This window comes from Anabrus simplex, chromosome 14 (genome assembly GCF_040414725.1).
Source record: "Anabrus simplex isolate iqAnaSimp1 chromosome 14, ASM4041472v1, whole genome shotgun sequence".
In the NCBI taxonomy this organism is placed as follows: Eukaryota; Metazoa; Arthropoda; class Insecta; order Orthoptera; family Tettigoniidae; genus Anabrus; species Anabrus simplex.
Genome location: NC_090278.1, coordinates 91379603 through 91405429, shown reverse-complemented (window position 1 = coordinate 91405429; position 25827 = coordinate 91379603). Strand labels below are relative to the sequence as shown.

At 41.4% G+C, this 25827-nt stretch overlaps 1 protein-coding gene across 1 annotated transcript in view; it reads left to right on the top strand.

Moving 5' to 3' along the window:
- LOC136885656 (uncharacterized) overlaps positions 1-25827 on the top strand; it is a 69181-nt gene that overhangs the window by 24798 nt on the left and 18556 nt on the right. The window contains exons 6-9 of the mRNA XM_068230305.1: positions 2795-2873; positions 17867-17972; positions 20893-21162; positions 24236-24414. Of these exons, the coding sequence (XP_068086406.1) occupies positions 2795-2873; positions 17867-17972; positions 20893-21162; positions 24236-24414 (634 nt within the window). The remainder of the gene's footprint in view (positions 1-2794; positions 2874-17866; positions 17973-20892; positions 21163-24235; positions 24415-25827) is intronic.

Here is a 25827-nt window from a genome sequence, read left to right as displayed (position 1 = left end):
TGATTATGATCCCCCTTCCTTTCAATTTATATTTCAGTATAAAATTTAAGGTTATTTTACATGCTAATAGGTTAATGGAATATCTGCATATGTACCTATCACTCTTCTACAATTTATAACATTGAACTTTATTTTAGGTAGGAATCAATGATGATAATAATGATGCTTATTGTTAAAAGCGGCCTACCATCTAGGTCGGTCCCTAAGGTAAGAAATGAGACGAAATGCAATGACAATTTAAAAGTCCAAAATTCATCCACTGACCAGAATTCAAAAAGACGGTGATGAACAATGACAATGAACTTAAAACCATCAGTGAATCCGACCCGCAATGCCTCAGCTTCCCAGAAACTATCTTAAAACAATAGTATTACTGACCAAGGGACTGCTTACAAAGAACAATCGTGAATGATGGTGATTGTCTATAGGGGTCCACAATCAAGACCACCGGTCCCTAATAATGGTACTAATTACGGGTAAGGTAAACCCATAGTGATCCACCCACTGTTGCTAATCACAAAGATATTGTGTACTTAAAATAGTGGTACTACTCGCAAGTAGAAGCGACCTCACATGATGATACTGACCACAAATAATCTCATAGTTATAATTCAACCATCCCTTGGTCGCCCCTTTTAGTCTCTTCTTACGATAGGCAGGGGAAATCGTGGGTGCATCTTTCATCTGCGTCTCCCACCCACAGAGGGTCAGAGCGAGAATAATAGGAAGGGACACGACACTTTGAAAAATTAAGTACCCGACAAAGAAAGACAAGGGCCACGAAGGGCGTCAAAATGAAAGATCCCCTAAGCCTCGGAAACTCTAATAAAGTCTGGGTCGGAAAAGAACAAAAGTTGACCAAGGGAGGTGGACAGGATAGATAAAAGTGAGGAGCCTGGCACAATTAAGTGAAAACAATGCCAGGACTAGCTAAGGGCCCCGCTCTCCCAACTTGAGAGCCCCTGGGGCCCCATTTAGTCGCCTTTTACGACAGGCAGGGGATACCGTGGGTGCATTCGTCTCCGTCCCCATCCCATAGGAGGTAATCATGTCAGAAATTAGGCCGACCTTGTTATTCCTGGTGTCGACTACATGTGATTATGATGTCCCTTCCTTTGAATTTATATGTTAATAAGAGCCCTAACTTCGCCAATGAACAAGGCACTTGGAGATAAAGGTGAATTTCTTCCTGTAACCTCTAACCTCTCCTTCTCTTCAAGTACTTTTCTCGCGACAGACTTCGATTACATTCACGGATATCACTCCGAATACTGTTTTCCTGTGACGTAGCGCATATCATTACTTCTGCGCAAAACTGTGTAAAGTTTCCTGTCTCTCAGCATTGTGAAAATAGTCTAATAATTAAAACAACTGGGCATGAAACACAAAATTTCTTATTTCAACACCTAGTTAATCAGCTTAACTGGACGGGAGTGCTACGTTGAATTAATGGAGACTAAGGGCGCGTTAGCGTTAATGAAGATTGATGAAAGGCCATTACTAGGACATCCAGGATCGGTAGTTTCCGTTTACCTCGATTTCCATGGTTAATTGAATACTTACGCGAATAGCGTTGAGATGTTCGAGAAATAGCTGCAGGTTATTGCTCCCGTGAGGCCAGATCACGAAACCGTTCCTGGATGTCCTTGTAAATCGTAACATCAATGGGACTCTGAGTCACGCAGTATACAGGAAACCCACACACAGACAGACAGGTACCTGAACGCCTGTTCTCATCACAAAAGCAGGCTGATTAACAGGGCCATAGCGATATCGGACGCGAACACCTTGAAGAAGAAAAAGAACACTTCAGGAGAAACGGCTACTCGCTCAATAACATCCGACGAGTCTTTAGAAAATCATAAACAATCAAAGGAAAGGCCGCCGTAGAACAAAACATCAGGAAATATTAACTGACCCGCCCGAAAACAGTGATATTTCCTTACATTAGAAACACTACAGATAGGATCGGAAGATCCTGGATAAATATGACATAAAAACCATCTACAAACCACGCAGGAAGCTAGCCCATCATCAACCACCAGTAAAAGACACAGTAGAACTAGAGGCTCCTGTAGCTGGGGAAACAAAACGTCTGATATCCACCTGCCTAAAAGCACAAATCCGTCACACCAGGAACCAAAAAACAGGTATTTCAGCTGTAGCCAAACATTCCTACGAATCAAGACACGGAATATCATTTGACAAGACCAAGATCCTAGCAACTATCCCTTGGAATCTGGAAAGGGATATCCGTGAGGCTATCGAAATCAATAAACACCTGAACAACATGAATTTAGAAGAAGGTTATAAAGTCAGCAATTCTCGGATGCCTATCATACATAGATTAATACATACAGACCTCAACATAAACACGCAGGACGAACCTTCAAATACATACCCGCGCAGCACCTAGCATGAAGGAGTAGGGTCCACCGTCTGGTGGTGTGTGCGGAGATGGTCAGAATGAAGGTGTTTAGTGTCGGTAAACCTGGATGCTAAGTACAGACGTTGTGCAGCAGACACAGGGCATGAACTTCCATTCTCATTTGCAAATTTAGCACAGACAATTTGTTCAGATGGTTTCACACTGAAGATGAAAAGAATGCTGGCATTTTGCAGTTAACTGTGAGTCAGAGAGGGGCAAATCGAAGCAAGTCATTCCTCAGATTTGAACTGTTCAATGAGCAGATGTCGCGGACCACTTCCTAATTCAATGACAGGGCCCCCTGTGTCGAGGTCGGGACATCTGTGACGTCACGCGCACCACGTGATTACTGTAAGCCGCCTGAAGCCCCTCGTGCTCTACCACAACACTGTCCGCAATGCGCTGCCTGGTGTTGCTGCTGCTGGCGCTCGGAGCTTCTAGCCGGGTGAGTACAGACTCTATAAACATTAGCTACGTTTCTTTTTGTTCTCATGCAAGCCATTTCTTTTCACTTTTCACTTTCTTAATCTATTACTGACAGGTTTTCCAGTCTATGGAAACAAATTAAATTTAAATAACAGAAAAAATACCAGGTTAAAAAAAGACAACCGTGACATGCGTTGCATGTAAGTTTTGGGAGAGCATTCTTTCTAATTATATTAGACATATTTGCGAAATTAATAACTGGTTCGATAGAAGGCAGTTCGGGTTTAGGAAAGGTTATTCCACTGAAGCTGAACTTGTAGAATTCCAGCAAGATATAGCAGACATCTTGGATTCAGGAGGTCAAATGAACTGTATCGCGATTGACCTGTCTAAAGCATTTGATAGGGTAGATCATGGAAGACTACTGTCAAAAATGAGTGCTATTGGACTAGATAAAAGAGTGACTGAATGGGTTGCTATATTTCTAGAAAACAGAACTCAGAGAATTAGAGTAGGCGAGGCTGTAATAATTAAGCGGTAAATTCTTCAAGGCAGTATTATTGGATCTTCATGAACAAGGAAGTGTAATAAAAGATAAGGCTGTTTGCAGATGAAGTTATGCTGTACAGAGTAATAAATAAGTTACAAGATTGCGACCAACTGCAAAATGACCTCGATAATGTTGTGAGATGGACAGCAGGCAATGGTATGATAATAAACGGGGTTAAAATTCAGATTGGGAGTTTCACAAAGAGGAAAAGTCCTCTCAGTTTTAATTACTGCGTTGATGGAGTGAATTTTTTTTGGGGGGGGGGGGGATCACAAAAAAAATACCCAGGTGTTCATATAAGGAAAGCTATTCAGTGGAGGTAATCACATAAATGGGATTGTAAATAAAGGGTACAGATCTCTGCACATGGTTATGAGGGTGTTTAGGGGTTGTAATAAGGATGTAAAGGAGAGGACATACAAGTCTCTGATAAGAACACAACTAGAGTATGGTTCCAGTGTATGGGATCCTCAGCAGTATTACTTGATTCTAGAACTGGAAAAAATCCAAAGAAAGGCAGCTCGATTTGTTCTGGGTGATTTCCGACAAAAGAGTAGCGTTACAAAAATACGGCAAAGTTTTGACTAGTAAGACGTGCGCGAAAGGAGACGAGCTGCTCCTCTAAGTGGTATGTTCCGAGCTGTCAGTGGAGAGATGGTGTGGAATGGCATTACTTGACTAGTAAAAAGTTTAAGTGGTGTTTTAAAAGTAGGAAAGATCACAATATTAAGATAAAGTCGGAATTCTCAAGAGAACAAATTGGGGAAAATATTCGTTTATAGGAAGAGGAGTTAAGGGCTGGAACAACTTACCAAGGGAGATGTTCAATAAATTTCCAATTTCTTTGCAATTATTTATGAAAAGGCTACGAAAAAAAACCAGATAGGGAATATGTTACCTGGGCGACTGCCCTAAATGCACATCAGTAATGATTGAAGAAACATCTAACCCTAGAAGTGGCAATGTTAAATCTTGTGGTGGCAGCTTATACTTGTCTCGATAAAATACAAAATATCCACGATGTATGAAATAAATACACGAAGTTTTATATAACTACAGTACGTAAAGCTAATACTTTGTGGATTATCGTGTTGACACAAAATTGCATAAATCTTTTGAGTCGAAAAGGTACAGTCTGTTAACAACTGTAATTCCTAAATTCAAAATGATAATAAAAATTTGATAACATTTACACAAAACTGAAACATGTCAGAAACAAACTGAGATATACAGATTGTCAAGAATATACTGTATGTGTAATGCACTATCAAACGTTTCGCCACTATGAGAGGTATATTATTGAAAATATTAGGGGAAATGTGTTGGCATGCATTGCTCAGGATGCTTGACCTTAGACAACGTTGTTACGATAGGTTTCGATATGACAGGCTCGTTATCACGTTCACTTCCCGATATCTGATGCGAGGAAACAGTAATACACACATTCCGAATCGGACGCGAAATCTGTTGGTTCCTCAAAGTCAGATCCGTCAGTTTCATCTTTCAACAAATGTCGTACTTTTCCGTAATGAATATGCCATATTTCGACACCCACTGTACTAAAAAGTATGAAATCAATCATATAAGACGTAAATAACCCTCACCGAACGGAAAAGTACAAAATAAAATGAAATACAGGATGTATCCGTGTTGATGCTACAAACTTTCATGGATGATTAAGGACGGGAAATTGATAAATCAAACATAAAGAGCGATCAAGTCAGGAGTTAAACAAAATTTAAGTTCGTTGACCCGCACAAGTTTCACAAGCTGTTCCATTTACAACAAATGTTCGAAATGGCGTCCTCCTGCGTACCCGTTCGAATATCCCCGGTGACGTTTGAATAGCATCACAGGCAGCAGGAATTCTTGCCAAGAGATCCTCTTCACTCTCGTTAGGTGTCTCATAATAAAGGGCTTTTCACATGGCCCCACAACAAGAAATCGAGTAGGTTGAGATCAGGTGAACGAGTCGGCCACGAGTTGTTATCCTGGCCTCTTATGCTCGGCGGGATTGTCTCCCCTGTTGTACTCTTAGCACACGTATTGTACAGTACAGTCTGGGGTATCAGACCGATTTTTGCTTTAACTTTTGACTGCCGGCCGCAATGGTGTAGTGGATACGGCGTTGGTCTACTAATCCTAAGTTACCGGGTTCAAACCCGACTGATTATTAATAACTTTTGACTCGAACTGCGGTTCCTTATCTCAAATTGACCCATCCCTGAAAGTCTGTAACATAATCACGGATACATCCTGTATAATAGCAAAGCAGAGCCCTTGAACGCGTGTTTACGCCAATGGCGGTCAAACGGATGCTCGGAAAACTGCACTTATTTCCGTGAAATTGCGCTCATAGAGGTTGTAAATATGAATGTTACTGAACTCGCGGCTGCTCTGGACATCGAGAATGAAAGAAGTAGGCTGTCATGACATCTACTGAAGAATTGAGGTAATTACGTAATGAAGTACGGACATGTCGAATATTCGAAAGTTGCTAATTCTAGGGTTTAACAGATTGTACTAATATATAAAGAGAGCCTGTGTGTTTATTTGGTTGTTTGTTTGTTTGTTTGTTTGTTTGTTTGTTTGTTTGTAAAGAATAATCTCGGAAAGAACCGGAGCGATTTTAAAACTTCGTTCACAACTTGAAAGATAATATCGTTGCGTGTAACATAGGATAAGTATAATCCCGCTGTATCTAAAGGTTCCCGCGTGAACCGTGATTTAATGAAAACAAAACCTCGCGGTAGGCTGTCAGTATTGTAATGGTCGCAGTGTTTTGAGAGTTTCGTGTACTTAAACTCCTTGGCACTACAGCCCTTGAGGGGCCTTGGCCTACCAAGCGACCGCTGCTCAGCCCGAGGGCCTGCAGTTTACGAGGTGTCGTGTGGTCAGCTCGACGAATCCTCTCGGCCGTTATTCATGGCTTTCTAGACCCAAGCCGCTATCTCAACGTTAGATAGCTCCTCAATTCTAATAACGTAGGCTGAGTAGACCCCGAACCAGCCCTCAAGTCCAGGTAAAAATCCCTGACTGGCCTTGAATCGAACCCGGGGCCTCGGGGTAAGAGGAAGGCACGCTACCCCTACACCACGGGGCCGGCTTGTTTCGTATACTTACTGAATAGAATTAAAAGACAAAATAATATTATGTGGATAATAAATTTTATTCAATATAACACATTTGGAATGCGAGTAATAACTCGTTATAGTATGGACCTGTGATATAAGAAATAATTTAAGAATTAGTTATTGTAAATTCCTTTTCTTGTTTCAATTTCTCGCAGTAACGCGTATTACTCTCTTTTCGTTTAATTTCATTTATTTCATCATCATTATCGTTTCAAATCTTTCTTTCGCACGTTTTCGCGAAATCCTAATCAAATGTTTCTTTTCCATTATTAAATTTGTTATTCTATACAACTAACCACGATGTGACAGCTAACCTCCAACTAAGCGCGCGAGTCAACACAACGCCGTCTTATAACAGAACATGCGTGTGACGTCACATATTTAGCACAAATTTTGCCTTATTTGAAGCGATATTTCATCAAAACTACGTTTCACATTTTCAATTTGTTTTTGACAACAGGTAGCCTCCTCTCTTATTTGTCAGTTGAGACATTAAACATAATCGTAAGTTAAATAATCTCGGTGATATATCCATTCTACCCAAACACTAAAAGCGATTTGAGTTTTTTCCTTCCGTGTACTCGTTGTCGAGTTAGAAGGAAAACCTTTAAGTAGAGGAAGCGGGTAGTTCCTATCATTTTGGAGCCTGCTTTGGTCTAAATACAAACTAATAGCGCCTATTCAGAAGAGAGTAATGAGATTTTCACCACGTAAGTGTAGAACTCTTATTATACATTTTTAAAATCCTTATACAATTAGTTCACCTGAAGTAGATTTCTTTTGGAATTACATAAAGTTTGATTTTTGCAGATATTCACAGCAACTATTTGATATATAATTATTATATTGAAACTGCCCTCAAGGTGTTGATCAAAAGTTTATGTTATTTAAATGAATGTTAACAAAATTATATTCGAAATAAATTATTATTTTGCTAAATAATTGGTCGTTTTACAAACTATGCTATACACAATCTAAAACTTTACTGCATCTACATTTGTAATTTTATGCCAAAAGTGTACCTAGAGGGAAACATGCCCAGGCTATCACCGTTACATTTCATATCATTTTTTGTAATTTTTAAATCACTATTTTTCTTTTAATGTAAATCAAGTTTGGCGACCGAAAGGAGCCTTGAGCTTGTACACTATCATGCATGCAATTCTTGACACATACAGCCGCCGGACATCATCAATCAGCAATGATCTGCAATGATTTCTTGCCTGGTCTGTTCTTAAACGATTTCAAAGAACTTCGAAATGTATTGAGCGTTTCCCGTCATAAATTATTCCAACCCTTCACTCCTTAATATTAGAAAATGTTATTCGAAGTAAATTAGGTAAATACAAACATATTTTGATAATTGGTCGTTTGAAAAATATGTCTCTTTAGTAGATCACATCTCTTATATCCAATCTAAATGTTAACTGCATGCATATTTGTGATTTTATGACAAAAGTGTACCTAAAGGGAAGCATGCCCAGGCTATCACCGTTAATGTTTCTCAACCTAAACCCGAATCAGACGTATTTTTATTGACAGCTTGATCGTTCGGAGCTTGTCCATAACAACTTGTCGAGCAGCAGTTTTCTTCCTGATCTACCTCTCGCATCTGCCTGCTATGATCAACAAGGAGACATTAACAAGACCTAGTTCTCTCAGATGTTCACTGAATCACCATCACCTCATTAGTCTTGCTGCTATTCACTTCCTATACAAGTTGGACACGTTCATTTACTACCAGCTAACAATTCGGCAAGTCCATCTTCACTACTTGCCAGCAACCTTCTTCCTCCTACTGACACTCCATCATAGTAAGCAGTAATAGGTTAGAATCCAAATAATTTGGTTATTAGGAAGTGTAGTGCAACCCGTTCTTCCCTAATGTAGCAAGAGTAACATAAATTCTAGGAGATCTACAACCGTACCCCTAATGTTTATGCAAATATCATAGCCTAATCGTTGTGCAGTACACTTGTTACTCGCTTAGGTAAGTTTGCTAACCTATTACTGCCTAAAAAGCTGGACTCCGGTAATAAGCCAAACACCCAGTCCCCGAGCTAGATAAATTAACCGAACGTAGTTAATTTACAATACTCACGTATTTCCCGTATGTACTGAGCAACAGGGGTTTGCGTAGTAAATACCACAGTTAACGGAATATTTACATCATTATTCAGCCGAAATTATTTAAACACATTCTACAATCTCTAATGTGCCCAACTCCTTGGTTTGATGATCAACGGTGTGGCCTTCAATTCTGAGGATCACGAGTTTGATTCCCGGTCGGGCCGGGGATCGTAACTAGGTCCGGTTAATTTATCTAGCTCGGGGACTGGGTGTTTGTAGAATGCACATTTACATGAGCAAGTAACAAGTATGGTCTACCTGTACAACGGTTATGTTATGAGATTTGCAGAGATATTAGGGGTACGGCCTGTAGATCTAGAATTTATGTTACCCTTGCTACATTATGGAAGAACGGGTTGCACGACACTTCCTATTAACAAAATGACCTTGTATTCTAATATATTTCCGCTTAAAAATCTCAAGACTTCTTATCACAGTTCTCTTCATTTACATTCAACATACCACGCTGGTGCAATCCCCCACATTGGATTGACGTAAGGAAGGGCATCCAGCCGTAAAACAGCCAAATCAACACCAAGCGCTAACCCAATAAATAATAAGTATACTCTAGAAAACCTACCATATTCCTTCACGAAAACTTTTCTTAAGCGTTTCCTCCCATATCAATTATTGTAAGTTTCGAATTACTCATTTTCAAAAAGGTTAAGCTTTCTGACAGACGAGAGTCTAGAGCTTTTACACCATCATGCATGGAAATTCTGGCACACATAGTATCAGTCATCAGTGACAGGCATTGCGGGTATTGCCTAGATACCATATAAATTATTGCCCTAGCCTTTCAAAGAAGTTAGAAATGTATCAAGCATTTCCCTTCATAAGTCATTGCAGTCCCTTGCTGCTCGTCCTATAAATTAATATTTGAGATCCAATGCCATCTCTCCACTGATAGCTCGTCTCCTCATTCCAAAGTTTGCAACATTTTCGTAATACTACACTTTAATCGGATTACTATTTAACGTATCGTATAAAATGTACAATTCAATAACAAGAAAACAATTTTAAATCAAAACGTCCAGCCCTTCCATGCACTCTAACACTGCATCTAATGGAATCAAGAAATCAGCGCAGCTACCTAAATAGGCACGTAATTTGCAGCTGCCGACGACATGAGTGATGGTTTGCCGTGGGACATCACAGTCGCATTTCAGTGATGTTTTACAGTTCCACTTGCAGAGTGAGTCTCTGCATCTTCCATGGCCTGTCCGAACTCTGTTAAGAGTGACCCAGTGCCTGCGCGGTGGATGAATCCACTAGTAATTTGCGCACCAGAAAACACGCTGTGAATGGACAAGTCTCTTGAAGACTCCCAGCCGTATTTCCAGACGTCCAGAGCGTTTAAAGTTATTGCGAGGCACGTTGGCAGCATTACTCAAAAGCCAATGGCGTGACTTCAACCTTTGAAGGTTGAGCGCAGGGATGTCTTCTTGAACCAGTAGCTGGGGGTATTGCAGATTTTACGATACTTTCTTTAGAGGGTGTTAGATCTACGCAAATCAGGCCGGAAATAACGAAGACAATTCGTGATGCTTTCCTTTTGAACTACTCCAGTTCTCGTATGAAGTATTACTGGTGTGGGACAAATACACTGGAACCATACCCTAACTGCGGTCTTATCAGAGACTATACGCCCTCACCTTTACATCCTTACTACAACCAATAAATACCCTCATACACATGTGAAGAGATCTGTAATCTTTCTTTAGAACCTCGTCTGATCGTGCAACCCGTTTGTCGATATAACGTACCGTTTACCTGCAGTCAATCTGTCAATAATATTAATAATAATAATAATAATGACGTGTGGCCTCCGAAGAGGCCTGGTGCACGTCTGTCCAGCTGACACCTATAGGCGACCTCTGTGTCTATCAGGATGAGGCCTACCTGTGATGAATTCTAATGATGAAGACGACACACACACCCAGACCCCGAGCCATCGAAATTACCCAATGAATGTTAAAATCCCCGACCCAACCGAGAATCGAACCCGGGACACTCTGGTCCAAAGGCCAGCACGCTAACCATTTAGCCACCGAGCCGGACACCACGTTAATGTGATAACCCTCTGAAGAATTTTCCTTATATTAACAACTAGGTACTTAGAGTGTTCGCCATTAGGTACCATCATCCCCTTCAACGCAGTAGTTAAAACTGAGAGAACTTTTCCTCTTTGTGAAACTCATAACCTGACATTTCATCCCGTTTACCATCATACTATTGCGTCTTTTCCATTTGACAACTTTGTTTAGGGCTTTTATTGTATTCACTCGCAGCCTTGCAACTTACTACTCTACACAGTATAACATCATCCACAATATTCCACATCTTTACTCATATATGTATTTTTTATATATAAGAAAATCTAAGGGTCCAATGATAGTGCCCTGTGGGACGCTGCATTCTCTTAAACATTATGGGATAAGATAATACTTCACCTCCTCTAATTCAATGAATTCTGTTTTCTAGAAATTTAGCAACGCATTCAACATTGGAATTCCCCTTTCTTCATATCAGTGTTTAGCTTCCTATAAATCTGTCCATCGCATGTTATTCATTCGAAGAGTCAAATAATTCGTTGCAAAGTGCAAGGGGACTGTTGGTGTCCTCAGTTACATTCTCAGAACTAAGTGACGAACGAGAAAGCAAAGTTGACGAAATGTTGCTTGCTCACAGCCTTCTTAATGGAATTATTCCTTTGTTGACTCGCTCCCAGACAGCAGAAGCCGTACAAGTGGCAGATGAAGCGCTCTTTGTGGGGGGAGGAGCAGGGGTGCAAAGATTCTGAGGTCGCATCACAATGAGAAGATCTTGCTCCGGCGACCGGCACCACAAGTATTTAGACAACTTCCTTGTAAACAAGTGTCACGAAATCTTTTCGGAGAAGTGCGAAATATGACTGGCTAGCTTCTTCCAGAAATTAAATTATTATTCAGGGGCGAAGGGTGAGTTCAAGTCGAAGGCACGTAAATTTAATTTCACAAATGTCTACGCAAATTACAATATTGTAATTTATTTCATATAATTTAAATAGAGTATATCTTCTTGTTCTGGTGATGTCTTAGGTGTGAACTGTGTCGCACATGTGGATTTAGCCCTGTTTTCCTACCGAAAGCCCTTCCTGACGCAAACCCTGTATGGAAGGTTGTAACCACTAGAGTCGGGAATTTTAGGTGCTGATAGATCAGATTGCACACTTCTTTAAGCGAGTAACAAGTATGCTCCACCTGTACAACGGTTATGTTATGAGATTTGCATATACATTAGGGGTAAGCCTATAGAACTCCTAGAATTTCTGTTACTCTTGCTGCATTACGGCAGAAAGAGTTGCACGACACTTCCTAGTAACCAGATTACAGTTGTTTATATTCTAACCTAATACAGCCTAAAAATCTCAGGTCTAGTAAACACTATTGCGTGTTTCTCTGGTGCTGGTAAGTGTGGTGTGTTGTCTGAATCTGTCTGTCTGTTAGGTCATTAGCCCAGAGGCTGGTTGGATCCTCAAATAGCACAAGTTAAGATTCCCTGCGACCCCTTTTTACGACAGGCAGCGCCCTGTAGCAAAGTCCAGCATCCTAACTGTTTAATCATGGTGCCGAATTTGCCTGCTGTGAAAATAGGAAACCACGGAAAACATTCTTCGGGGCTGCCGATAGTGGGGTTCAAACCCACTATCTCCCGAATGCAAGCTGAGAGGTAGGTCCTAACGTGGACTTACCATTCTCGGCAACGGCTATATGGAAATAAAAATTTTAAGACGCTTTTAGTGTTTGGGTACAACATGTTTGTCGCCAACAGTATTTACTTGACAGATACAAGAGGATGCTACCTATTGAAGAAAGGAAATTGAAAATCTAAAGCGTAGTTTCGATGAAGTAGCGCTTCAAATAAGGCAAAATTTGTGCTAAATATGTGACGTCACACGCATATTCTGTTATAAGACGGCGCTCAGTTGGAGGTTGATTTTCTCAAACATCGCTTTAATTTGAATGTTGTGCCGAGCAACACTCGCAGCAAATTGGTCAGTTCATTTATTGATCTTACTTTTACTTGCAATATTACTCACGAGCCTCCGTGGCTCAGGCTGCAGCGCGCCGGCCTCTCACCGCTGGGTTCCGTGGTTCAAATCCCGGTCACTCCATGTGAGATTTGTGCTGGACAAAGCGGAGGAGGGTCATGTTTTTCTCCGGGTACTCCGGTTTTCCCTGTCATCTTTCATTCGAGCGATACTCTACAATAGCATCTCATTTCATCTCATTCACTAATCATTGCCCCAGAGGAGTGCGAGAGGCTTCGGCATCCGGCTCAAATTCCTATCCTCGACGCTAGATGGAGCGCCATTCATTCCATTGCTGAACCGCTCGAATGACTGGAAACACAGGCTGTGGATTTTCATCACAGAACCATAGTACACCGAGTTATTACCCACTTTCCAACTGTACTACATTCTATTGAATACATTTTATTATCCACACAACATTTGCCTTTTAATTCTAATAAGAAAGTTTAGGAAAACCTCAAAATCCTGCGCTCGTTAAAATAGTGACAGCCTACCGCTAGTTTTTCGTTTTCCCTAGTAATAATCTTACTGCCTTGACGTCCCACTAACACTTACACGGTTTTGGTAGTCGCGAAGGTGCCGGAATTTAGTCCCTCAGGAGTTATTTTATGTACCAGTAAATCTACTGACACGAGAGTAACATATTTGAGTACCTTCAAATACCACCGGACTGAGTCAGGATCGTACCTACCAAATTGGGTTCAGAAGGCCAGCGCCTCAACCGTCTGAGCCACTCAGTCCGGCATTTCATTTTCCAGTTCGTCTTTGTACACACCTCATGTAGACGCCCTGAGCAGCGAGTCTCACTGGCCACAGGAGGCCATGTTGAGTACCGTACAGTAGATACTGTATCACATAGCGGAAGGAGAGGGGGCGGCCATGGAACGTGTTGTTTTGATCGTGCAGAGCCTCCGCTATCCAGAGAAGTGTTGTCTTGGGTCAGCTGCCACACTGCATCTCGCTGATACACACAAATAAAAAATAAGAAAAGAAAAGGATCTGACATGCGTATCTCATGTTTGTCTTCCACGATACATGACGTAATCCGCAAAATAGTTCACACCAGCTGCAGCTGGTCTGCGCGTAAGGCAATCGCTTGACAACATTTTCTCCCAATCAGGAAGGACGAACAGATCAAGTTCTATTGCTGGCAAAATTTCTGACTCAGGGGAAATTCACCTGTAACTCTATAAATCCATAATAATAATAATTTCTTAGAAGTACTTACGTTAAAGCAGCCTGTCTTCCGAACATGGCGAACAGGATAAATAATGAAGTTCTGGATTATGTGGCTATACTTCACATGCTTGGGCAGTAATAACTTACGAGGGGAATCCGGAAAGTGTAACAACGCAATTTCCCAGAAACTTCACCCAGTGAAAGAGCGGTCGAAATAAGCGAACACATGTTTCAGCTTATCCGCAGACACTCAACCGCTTCCAAGAAAATGTCTGCCGAAGTTTGCGGCGTGCATTCAGGGCGCAGCAGCTATTACCACGGCTTCACATTTTCGCGCCCCGTGTTCAAATCCCAATTAACTCCTGTTGTTTTTTGTTGTCGTTTGTTTCATGTATCTACTTATGTCCGTTGATGATTACTACACGATGCAAGGGCGAGTTGGCCGTGCGGTTAGGCGCGCGCAGCTGTGAGGTTGCATCCGGGAGATTGTGGGTTCTAATCCCACTGGCGAAGGCCCTGAAGATAGATTTCCATGGTTTCCCATTTTCACACCGGGCAAATTCTGGGGCTGTACCATATTAAGGCCACGGCCGGTTCCTTCCAACTCCTAGTACTTTCCTATCCCATCGTCGACATAACCTGTGTCGGTGCGACGTAAAGCCACTACAAAAAATAACACAACTGGGTTTCAAAATAAGTGTTAATGAATTTATTATACATAGCCTATATCTTTCTTTCTTTCTTTCTTTCTTTCCTAATCCGTTTACCCTCCAGGGTTGTTTTTCGCTGGGACTCAGCGAGGGATCCCACCTCTTCCGCCTCAAAGACAGTGTCGCTTTCGGTCGGAGATGCTACTCGAGAGGAGGACCAGTAGCTCGCTCAGACGGACTCATCTGCTATGCTGAACAGGGGCCTTGTGAGGGGATGGGAAGATTGGAAGAGATAGATAAGGAAGAGGGGAGAAAGCAGCCGTTGCCTTAAGTTAGGTACCATCCCAGCATTTTCCTGGAGGAGAAATGGGAAACCACGGAAAATCACTTCGAGGATGGCTGAGGTGGGAATCGAACCCCCTCTACTCAGGTGACCTCCCGAGGGTGAATGGACCTCGTTCCAGCCTTCTAGAGGAGCAATGTAAACATATCACTTTAGCGGCTGTTGCATACAATATTTCACTTCATATTATAGTGTATTTGCTTACTTTAAATTAAATGAGCGAGGGTCGTGCAGCTGTGACCATGTATTCGGGAGATGGTGGGTTCTAACCCAACTATCTGCATCCCTGAAGATGATTTTCCGTGGTTTCCCAAGATACGAACAAAAAAACAAGAAAATATCAATGCATGGATCAAACGTGGATGGCTTGCACCACTACGAGTCAAAATTATTCATAATTACATTCCTTTTCAATTTTTTTTACGTCGCACCGGCACAGATAAATTTTACGGAGAAGATGGGATAGGAAAGGGCTAAGACTTGGAAGGAAGCAGTCATGGTGTTAAGTAAGGCACAGCCCCAACATTGGCTGGTGTACAAATGGGAAAATATCATGAGGGATGCCAGTAGTGGGGTTCAAACCCACTATCTCCCGAATGCAAGTTGGTAGCTACGAGACCGCACTCGGTGTGAACAATTATTTATGGTACAACCTGTATATGTATGTATAGATGAGTGAAGCCTGTTTGAACGGCTATCGTATCCATCTGCTTAAAAAATCTTATACTTAATCCCACACACACCTAGAACGTTTCTACACAGAGTAGTTTTCCTTCAATGCTGGTATCGTGATCACAGACTTCGAACCGTAAAGTGTACGCCGAATTTCAACCGCTCCAGAATCCCGAGAATTCAGTGCAGATGTTACTCATCTGTTAATTCAAAGACTTGTCGCTTGCCTTTGTGAATGCTAATCAATGAGTAATTGGTGTGGAATCATCAAAAATCCCCAACTAGTAGTTGAAGGTGAGGTAAAGAATTCCACAAAACCATAAGCTCTGTGTTTAGTGGAATAGAGTGGTTAGCTCTATAGTTCGTCTCCGTGCCTGAATGGTCTGCATACCATAGATCTCCGAGTTCGAATCCTGTTTACGGATAATTACACTGGCTCGATGGTTTTTATGGTTGAGAATGTCTTGATACACATGTTCACCTACTCACAGCCATCACAGAAGCATGCTATTGAGGGACATATCCCTCAACATGGCGTTGGCGTCAGGAAGGGCATACCAACGTAAAACTGCGATTGAAAACCTAGCAAACTGTAACTCTGTGTCCTCTTGTAGTACTTCGATGCAGCTCGCCATACCAAACTATCCCATTCTAACATTTTAATTTCCACGCATCTTCCTCATCTATTCTAATCTGCTCATCATATTCTTGATCTGGTCTACCGCTACCGTGGTTCTAGACCCTCACGGTGATATCTGGAACTACTGCGTCTGTGTTTGGTTGGCTACACTGCTAATACTTGGTCTACCTTCATTCGGGCGTTCTCTTAACAAGTTTCTAAGTCCGGCCCCGCCGTGTAGGAGGCAACTTGTCCGCCTGTCACCCGGCGACCCCGGGTTCGATTCCCGGCCGGGTTAGGGATTTTAAATTGTAAATGATTAATATCCCTGGCCTGGGAACTGGGTGTTTGTGCCGTCCTTAACGTTTCTTTCCTCGCATATAGTGAAAGTAGGGGCAAAAAATCTTCATAGGTCGACGCCCCGAACAAATAGCATTAAAAAAACAACTTCCCACATGCATCTCCAGTATTCTTTGCCTTGGAGAAAGAAAACAGCTAGTTAATATGACTAGGGTGCCTGTGAACCCCCACGTCACACTTTATAGATCTTTTAATTTACTGAAGACTAGGCCATTCTGTTGAAAGTGATTACTATATATGTGCACGAACCACATGAAGAGTGTTTTCGAAACTTCCGTTCATGCTGGAGAACACATAACAAGTGAATTTGAATCAATCTTACACCGAAACAGATTTGCAATAAAAACCCCAATGATGGCAAACAATGTTTTTGGGTATTTTTGTTGTTCTGTTTTTGTCGTGACCGTGACGTACTTTACACAATATCGCAGTTTCATTTTCTGTTAAAAACTCGCTTGCTGTTTATTTATTTAATAAAATTTGGTTTTGTTTCATTCTAGTATCGCAAAAGACAAGAAACTCATGGGGGTCCTGGGACACCCCACGTTACTACTGGCGTTACGAAAAGTCACTAAGTAATCCTTGTATGTAAAAGGAATGATTACACATTCAAACTACAAATTAACATCATAGTCAAGCTTTCAAACATTAAAAAACAAATATAGTTAAGTTGTTAAATTTCCCTTTGTGAACATCAAATATCATAATCTATGCGATGTTACTTAGCAGCCTGTGATGTAAAGTAGGTATCTATAGATGGCCATGGCATACAGATCCGCGCCCTGTGCAGCTCTCAAGGTACTGTTGCTAGGTAACCACACTTTACATCACAGCCTGCACAGTTGCTACGATACACTTTCGTCATAGATACTAGCATCTAGCCAGGATTCAGTGAGCATTATAACATCGAAATTATTAGTAAGAATGTCTACATTTAAGTCATCTAGTGAGCGCAAGTGACACTACTTCATTACACAAATTTCTGAATGAGCACCACATCCAAGACATATTTATGTCAAAATAGCAAGTATAAAATATGTTTCATACAGATAACTTTAAATGTCCAATTTTTTTGTGGTACACATTGTACAATAAATGGTTTCCTATAGAGTGGCCGAAATTGCCTGGGGAAACTCACAAGGTATGAAAGATCGCGTCAGAATACATGAATAGGACACGAATAAACAATTTATCGCCACATTTTTATGACGTCTGTGCCTGGGAATGTAAATGTTTTACCCCCTGGGTGGAGGAAGCTGAATGGCATTTTTCTGATTAAAATATATTATGTTTCTTGTAGGGAGATGGAGCCAAGGTTGGCAGAAGCGCAACCAAAGAGCTGTGCCGTGACCCTCGAGTGGACGCTGTGTTCAACACGTGTGATGGCACCACGTACGTGCTCAAAGGTAAGCTGCAGTGACACCATATCATTTTACGGTGGGACATCAGCAGTTTAGGACAGAAACATTCTCCTCAAAGTTTTTAGTGCCTGAAAATCTTGAAGTTCACCATTTTATAAGTTACCAAACTGAGGCAGTTCGAGGATCCGTTCGGGTCGTGGGGACATGGTCGATTCGAACAGCAATCTGAAGGTGGTTTTTCAGTGGTTTTTCACCTTCACGCAAGGCAATTGTCCGTCTCCATGGCTCAATGGTTAGCGTGCTGACCCTTGGTGCTCCCTATCCCGGGTTCAATTCCCGACCGGGTCGGGGATTTTAACCTTCATCCGTTAATTCCGATATCTTGAGGATGGAGGTGTGTGTGCCCTCTTCGTCATTAGAATTCAACGCATCCAGGACCCTATCCTGACGCGTGGGATTCAATACTAAAGATCTGCACGAGTCACCAAACCACGCAAATGCTGGGGCAGTACCTTAATTAAAACCAGGCTCCGTGGTTTCCCATTTTCACACCAGGCAAATGCTGGGGCTTTACCTTAATTAAGGCCACGGCCGCTTCCTTCCAACTCCTAGGCCTTTCCCATCCCATCGTCGCCATAAGACCTATCTGTGTCGGTGCGACGTAAAGCCCCTAGCAAAAAAAAAAACCAGGCTCACTTCCTTCTCAGTCCTAGCTCTTTCCTTATCCAACGCCGCCATAGCTCAGGGCTCTTCAAAAGTGAAAGTGCAAAATAAAGGTTATTTATTCTTTTTTGAACTAACATACAACACATCACCAACAATAGTATCTAATGTTAGAGCCCAGAATTTTAGGTAGTAATAGGTTAGAATATAAACTTTCTGGAGCGGGTAGCAAGTATACTGCAGCCTTCACAATAATTATGCCATGAGGTTTGCATAAACATTACGGGTGCGTTCTATCAGAATCCAGAATTTATGTTATTGTTGCTGCATTGTGGAAGAACGGGACGGACGATACTTTCTACTACCCAAATTAGTTTTTTGTTCAAAAGGTGGCCCGGAGTATGCGAAAGACAGAGGACCCTCACAAGTTTTATTCAAAAGCTTCACGTCTACCTGTGCAATTTACGTATTCACCGCCAAATGCCGTCTTCAAGTTGTAGTCATGAATAGACCTCGAAATTTTAACTTTTGGGGCCACCTCCGTTTCATTCATCGTTCTTTGTTCTAGAATATCATCGTTTCGTGCTATTCTATAATATGCGCTGGAGAAATACCGACCCTTATCACATATATTATGATGAGCGAGATGTGCACAATATTGAACCTTTGAAGATAGAACCTAACCGGCGAACCATATAGTGAAATTAGTGGTCATACGAAACTTGACACTGAATACTTTACAGAAACTCATGACAACAAATAATATGGAGAAGAAGCAGCGTTATCTTCCGACGTGAATGACAGAATTGTGACGTTGGTGCCAACTTTGTTCCATTTACTGATCTTAACTTTTTTTTCTTTTTTTGCTAGTTGCTTTACGTCGCACCGACACAGATAGGTCTTATGGCGACGATGGGATGGGAAAGGGCTAGGAAAGGGAAGGAAGCGGTCGTGGCCTTAATTAAGGTACAGCCCCAGCATTTGCCTGGTGTGAAAATGGGAAACCACGGAAAACCATTTTCAGGGCTGCCGACAGTGGGGTTCGAACCTACTATCTCCCGAATACTGGATTCTGGCCGCATTTAAGCGACTGCAGCTATCGAGCTCGGTAGTTTATTATTTCTTGAAAAGTGATGAATAACTGCAAATAACAAAATTATTCATAAAATACACCTCTATAGAGCGGAAGGATTCAAAAAATGTACAGAAGGTATGTATGCCATTGAGTGTCCTTCACTGAGCCGAAGAGGTCTGATGGAGAAACTGGAAGTCAGAGAGGAGAATTCTCAGGAAGATGAGGAATTTCGTAGACGGCACAATTACGAGCTGTACGAACATATAGAGAGGCTCTCTGATTGTGCTAGGAAGAGAAGAGTAGCCTAGCTTTCTATCGATCTATAGTAAAAGTGCCTCCAAAAGACCGACCAATCACCTGTTTATCATCTGGCAGAAGACGACTCGTACCACTTCGCTGAGAGAAACTGAGAAGGGCACTGAAAAACTGGGAAAATCAGATCTTCAAGATAGACAGTCTGTACGGCATGCCCTCAAGGAAGTCCATTGATTTCAGGAAGAAAAACCGGAAGAAAAGTACTCAACTGGACAGATGAAAGAAAGGAGTTACACCGGCAGACTTGGCGCCAATACTGCACAAAGATCAAAGCCCAACAATTGCACAAGCGTGGCCAAAATAGGCCTATTTAAACCAAAATGAAAATTAACAAATATTGTACTCTTAAAAAAGGACTGTACACACCATCGGAAAACCTCCAATGCTCTTAATGAAGAAACCTTGATAATGATAGCACTAACATATTTAAATACTTCAAATATTTAAAACTGTTCTTAATCAAGTGTGATTTTGTTAAGGTGTAAAACCCCGTACACTTCGACAAGGAAATTTGTGAAGATGATTATAAAATATGAGAAAACTCTTAAAGTAACCATCTCTTGAAGAACAAGACAAAAGGGAGTCGTGAATGAAGGATGGCTCCCTTTACATTAAATGCCCTAATATTACAGAATTTGAGGAAACCTGAATGTAGTTGCCTACAATATCGAAAGCTCATACAACTAATCAACAATAACATTACATCGACCATCGTTTTGATGTGCTGTGATTTGTCTCTTCTACTGCCACTCATCTCCGATAGTTGGGGAGTTAGGCAACTTTGAACATGCTATGTGATTGTCCCGTCATTTTTTTTTTAGCTAACGACAGTAGCTGCCAGCTGAAATCTATAATGAGCTGTACATGTCTTATAAACTAAAGTTTTGTTGAATTCTCCTGGTTCTGTTGCAGAAGACAAAAGCTATCACCTCACGGAGGTCGGCTGGCAGGTGGAGCCCATCTCGGAAGCATGGCCCGGTCTGCCCAACAGTATAGACGCGGCGTTCACCTACCGCAACGGTAAGACGTTCTTCTTCAAGGGCGAGGAATACTGGCGCTTCTCGCACAACACCATGGACGAAGACTACCCCAGGATGATTGGCGAGGGCTTCCGCGGGATACCGGACGATCTGGACGCGGCTGTGGAATGGGCGTCAACCGGAAGCGTCTACTTTTTTAAAGGTTGGTTTCACGTTCATATTTTATTCAACTCTAAATTCTCCTTAAATGCAGAACGTACGAAACCTGATGTCCACTAACCACAGCTAGAGTGTCGGCCTCAGTATCTCAAGATAGCGGGTTTTCAAAGGTGGGAAAATTTCCCATTTGACACTCTATGCCGTACGATGTCGGCATGTAAAATATCTCTGGTGAAACAATCGGTGTTCACCCGACAAAATTCATACAAACTCAGCCGTAGGCGCCCAAGAGAGATTCGTTTTACTTTGCCATCTAGTGGGCCTAGAGTCAAACGGAACATCGAAATGGACGAGCAGGAAGCCACACGGCGTCCGATTAAAATGCTAAACACGGTAGCTGAGGCCATATTATTATTATTATTATTATTATTATTATTATTACAACTTGCTTTACGTCGCACCGACACAGATAGGACTTATGGCGAGGATGGGACAGGAAAGGCCTACAAGTGAGAAGGAATCGTCCGTGGCCTTAATTAAGGTACAGTCCGGCTCCATGGCTAAATGGTTAGCGTGCTGGCCTTTGGTCCCGAGTTCGATTCCCGGCAGGGTCGCGAATTTTAGCCATAATTGGTTAATTTGGATGGCTCGGGGGCTAGGTGTATGTGTCGTCATCATCATTTCATCCTCATCATGACGCGTAGGTCGCCTACGGGCGTCAAATCAAAAGACCTGCACCTGGCGAGCCGAACATGTCCTCGGACACTCCCGGCACTAAAAGCCATACGCCATTTCATTTTTTCATTACGGTAGAGCCCCAGCATTTGCCTGGTGTGAAAATGGGAAAACAGGGAAAACCATCTTTAGCGCTGCCGGATGCAAGCTCACGGCTGCGCCCCTAACTGCACGGCCAAATTGCCCGGTGTTTCTGGCTCTGGGAACCCCACAAATGTGTGCATCTTGTTCTGAAAGTGGTTCTGTTGTGGCTCTTTTGATACATGATATTAATTTTTTGCAGATTCATGTTGAGGTTAACAAACCATTTGTCATAAGAGGTACCTTTCCTATTAGGCTTCTTGAAATGGTTTACACAATTCTTAGTGATTCTGTCGTCGAGCATTCCTGAAATATGTCAAAAGAATTTAACCTTACGTTCGCTTGTTGTAGCTGAAATCCTGCTGCATGTTTTATATACTTCTTTGTTAGTGCGAAATCTGTATGTAATAATAATGCCATTTGCTTTACGTCCCGCTAACTACTTTTACGGTTTTTGGAGACGCCGAGGTGCCGGAATTTCGTCCCGCAGGAGTTGTTCTACGTGCCAGTAAATCTACCGACACGAGGCTGACGTATTTGAGCACCTTCAAATACCACCGGACTGAGCCAAGATCGAACCTGCCAAGTTGGGGTCAGAAAGCCAGCGCCTCAACCGTCTAAGCCACTCAGCCAGGCGAAATCTGTATGTATCAGGATTATTTTGGTCCGGGATTTTTTCTTAAAATCTGTCCTCGATTTTTTTAGTATCTTTTCCAGTCGGAGGCATTTTGAAGCATATAGGCACTCTGGTTGGATTATTGTCTCACAGTGTCATCGTTTCCTTCTAATAAGATTGCTTTATTGTTGTATATGTTTTCCATAAGGTGGAATGCAAGCTCCATTTTTCTGGCTCTCTCACGGTTTCCTTCTTTATCGAGCTCATTAGGCTGAAATACCTCACCAACGTACTTGAATTTAACAACTTCACTTATCTTATCTTCCTCTGTTGTCATTGTGTATCTCGGGGCTTCTTTAATGTACATAGATGGCCGTAATGAATATTATTATTATTATTATTATTATTATTATTATTATTATTATTATTATTATTATTGTTGTTGTTGTTATACGGTAGTGATAATACACTGTCCAAAAATGCCTAGATTCACAACCCATGTTCCCATTGAGAAAGAATCTATAACTTTATGAAAAATATGAGAAGAAAACAACTTCAATGAGGAAAAGAAAACTATCATTTTATAGGCATATTACCGCGTGAGTTCGTCGTGCGGTTAGAGGTGCGCAGCTGTGAGCTTGTATTCCTCAGATAGTGGGTTCTAACCCCACCCGCGGCAGTCCTGAAGTTGGATTTTCGTAGTTTCCCAGTTTTACGCCAGGAAAATGCTGGGGCTGTACCTTAATTAAGGCCACGGCCGCTTCATTCCCAATCCCATCGTCGTCATAAGACGTATCTGTGTGGGTGGGACATAAGGCCAATTGCAAAAAAAATGGGCACGTTAAGAGGACGAATCCAAAGAGACTGGCATACAGGATAATTAGTATAGAACAGGGACTCTCAAACGCCCAAAATCTCACGCGTGCAAACCGACGCGCAGAGGTTCTGTTGTTAGATAGGATAGCAATGTCATCAGCAAATGTTATGCAAGTTAGGTGAATTTTGTTTTGGACACATGTACCAATATTTATACCTTCAGTTTCATTTTGCCATATCTTAATCACTTTTTTTTCCAGAACTAAATTAAATAACAAGGGAGATACTCCATCCCCTCATCTGATTCCTGTTTTGTTTTAAAATGGCTCAAAAATGTATCATAAAAATGTTACTTTCGATCTTGTGTCGGTCAATGTTTGCTTGATCAATTCTCTTGTCTTCTTGTCAACTTGGAATTCCTACAGCACGTTAAACACTGTCTGTCGGTCTACGTAGTCATATTCCTTTTTGAAGTCAGTAAATTTGAAGAACGGTTTTAAGGTTGAACATTTGCTCTACAGACGATTATTATTATTATTATTATTATTATTATTATTATTATTATTATTATTATTATTATCACTGAAATAGGAATTTTCATACCAATTTTTTTTGAAGAAATCCGACAGTTCATTTCCAAAATATGTTGGATAAATGTGATTGCCATGATTATTCACAACATAAATGAAAGCGTTAATTGTATACCCTGTGCCGCAATTTCAATCCAGAAAGTGGTTCCAAGCCAGATTCCCGCATTTAACCACTCCTAAATGTCAGGAGATTCGATCCCACAACGTAGTGACACCTGCTCTACAGACTGACAGAACTGCCTACTCGTTGTCATGACAACGCCACTGTGGTGTTCCAGGCGAACACTTCTGGGAGTTCGTCCCCGGCCAGAACCCGGCGGTCAGCAAGGACCACCCCAAGCCACTGTCGCTGTGGAAGGGGCTACCAACCCAGCTGGACGCCGCACTCGTCTGCAGAGGAACCACCTACTTCTTCAAGGGAAGACATTTCTATCGTTTCAACGACACCACTTTCTCGGTAAGTAGTTCCATCCGCCATTTATTTCTCTCTGACGTGCACTAGAATAATGAACTCGGTCATGGAGCGTAAGAGAAGTAGACGGAGACCAAGATGACGATAGTTTTAATGATAAGAGGCAAGAATGCAAGTATGAAGAATGAGATTTCCACCTAATCAATACTTTATTACAAAACTTCATCCATAGCATGACATGCCTCAACAAGGAACCTGGAAATTAGTATTTATCAGCAACATCATACAATAAGAATGAACAACCTACAGAACCTCAGTCGATTACGCTCCCCGCAGAATTGCGGCTAAACAAAGCACCTTGATTGTGTATTCACAACGGTTGGTCTCAGTGCCGACATGCTGCAAAGACGTTTCAACTTAACACCGAAACCTCAGTGACCTCTATTCTATAGGAACTGTATTTTCAACCTCTGTTATACAATTTTTGGAGTGTGTGGCATTCAAGGGACTCCAGCAAGCCAAGCCCTTTATTGCACCATATGTATATATGTATATTGTTGGACATAATGTTGGCAACAACACAGATTTATGAATGGAACTCCAATGAGTCTAAGTCCCATATTGTACCATATGTATATATCTTAAGTAATATCATATTACAATAAGGCATTCTTGTTAAATTAGTTTTAGTAATGTTTTACGTACTATCGCTATTAAGCAGGTTCACCAACAGCTGATGATGACCTTTTTACAGGTCGAAACCGGTACTGTTTCAATGTAGATAACTTCAAACATTTTGTAATAAAGTATTGATTAGGTGGAAATCTCATTCTTCATACTTGCATTCTTAATTCATCAATACGGACAATGAAGCTGATAGATTATAGTAAGAGGTAAGAATCTAAACGAAGCCATTGAGCTTGTTATATATTGAGTATAATGGAGGCTTTTAGTCAGTTGGAAATTTCCAAGTTATTAACAGCTCTGATTTTTCCAAGAACTGTACACGTATACACAATATATATTATACACAAAATTTCAACTTCTACCTTTAACACATGAAAGTATTACTTTAATACAGAATAGACATAGCAATAATGTAACGCGGGTGGGGGGTGTGTGTGATATAGCAGGTGACCCTCCATCCCCACACTTTCTAAAGTTTATGCTTTTTTAACGTGACTTCACAACACATACAAAAATATCGAACATTTCACCTTGGTCAATTACTCAAATGTCTAATTCCACTTCCCATAAATTAAGATTTGCTCCAATTTATCCACTTCAATTCCAACATTATCCTCATATCCTACCTTTAAACATTTCACTCAAACGTATTTGTCTACTAACATAATTCCATACATCTCACCACTGACAGATCGGAACATGCCAGTTAGTCGAGCTGCTCGTCTTCCCAGCACAAATTTTGCAACATTTTCCTAATACTACTCTTTTATC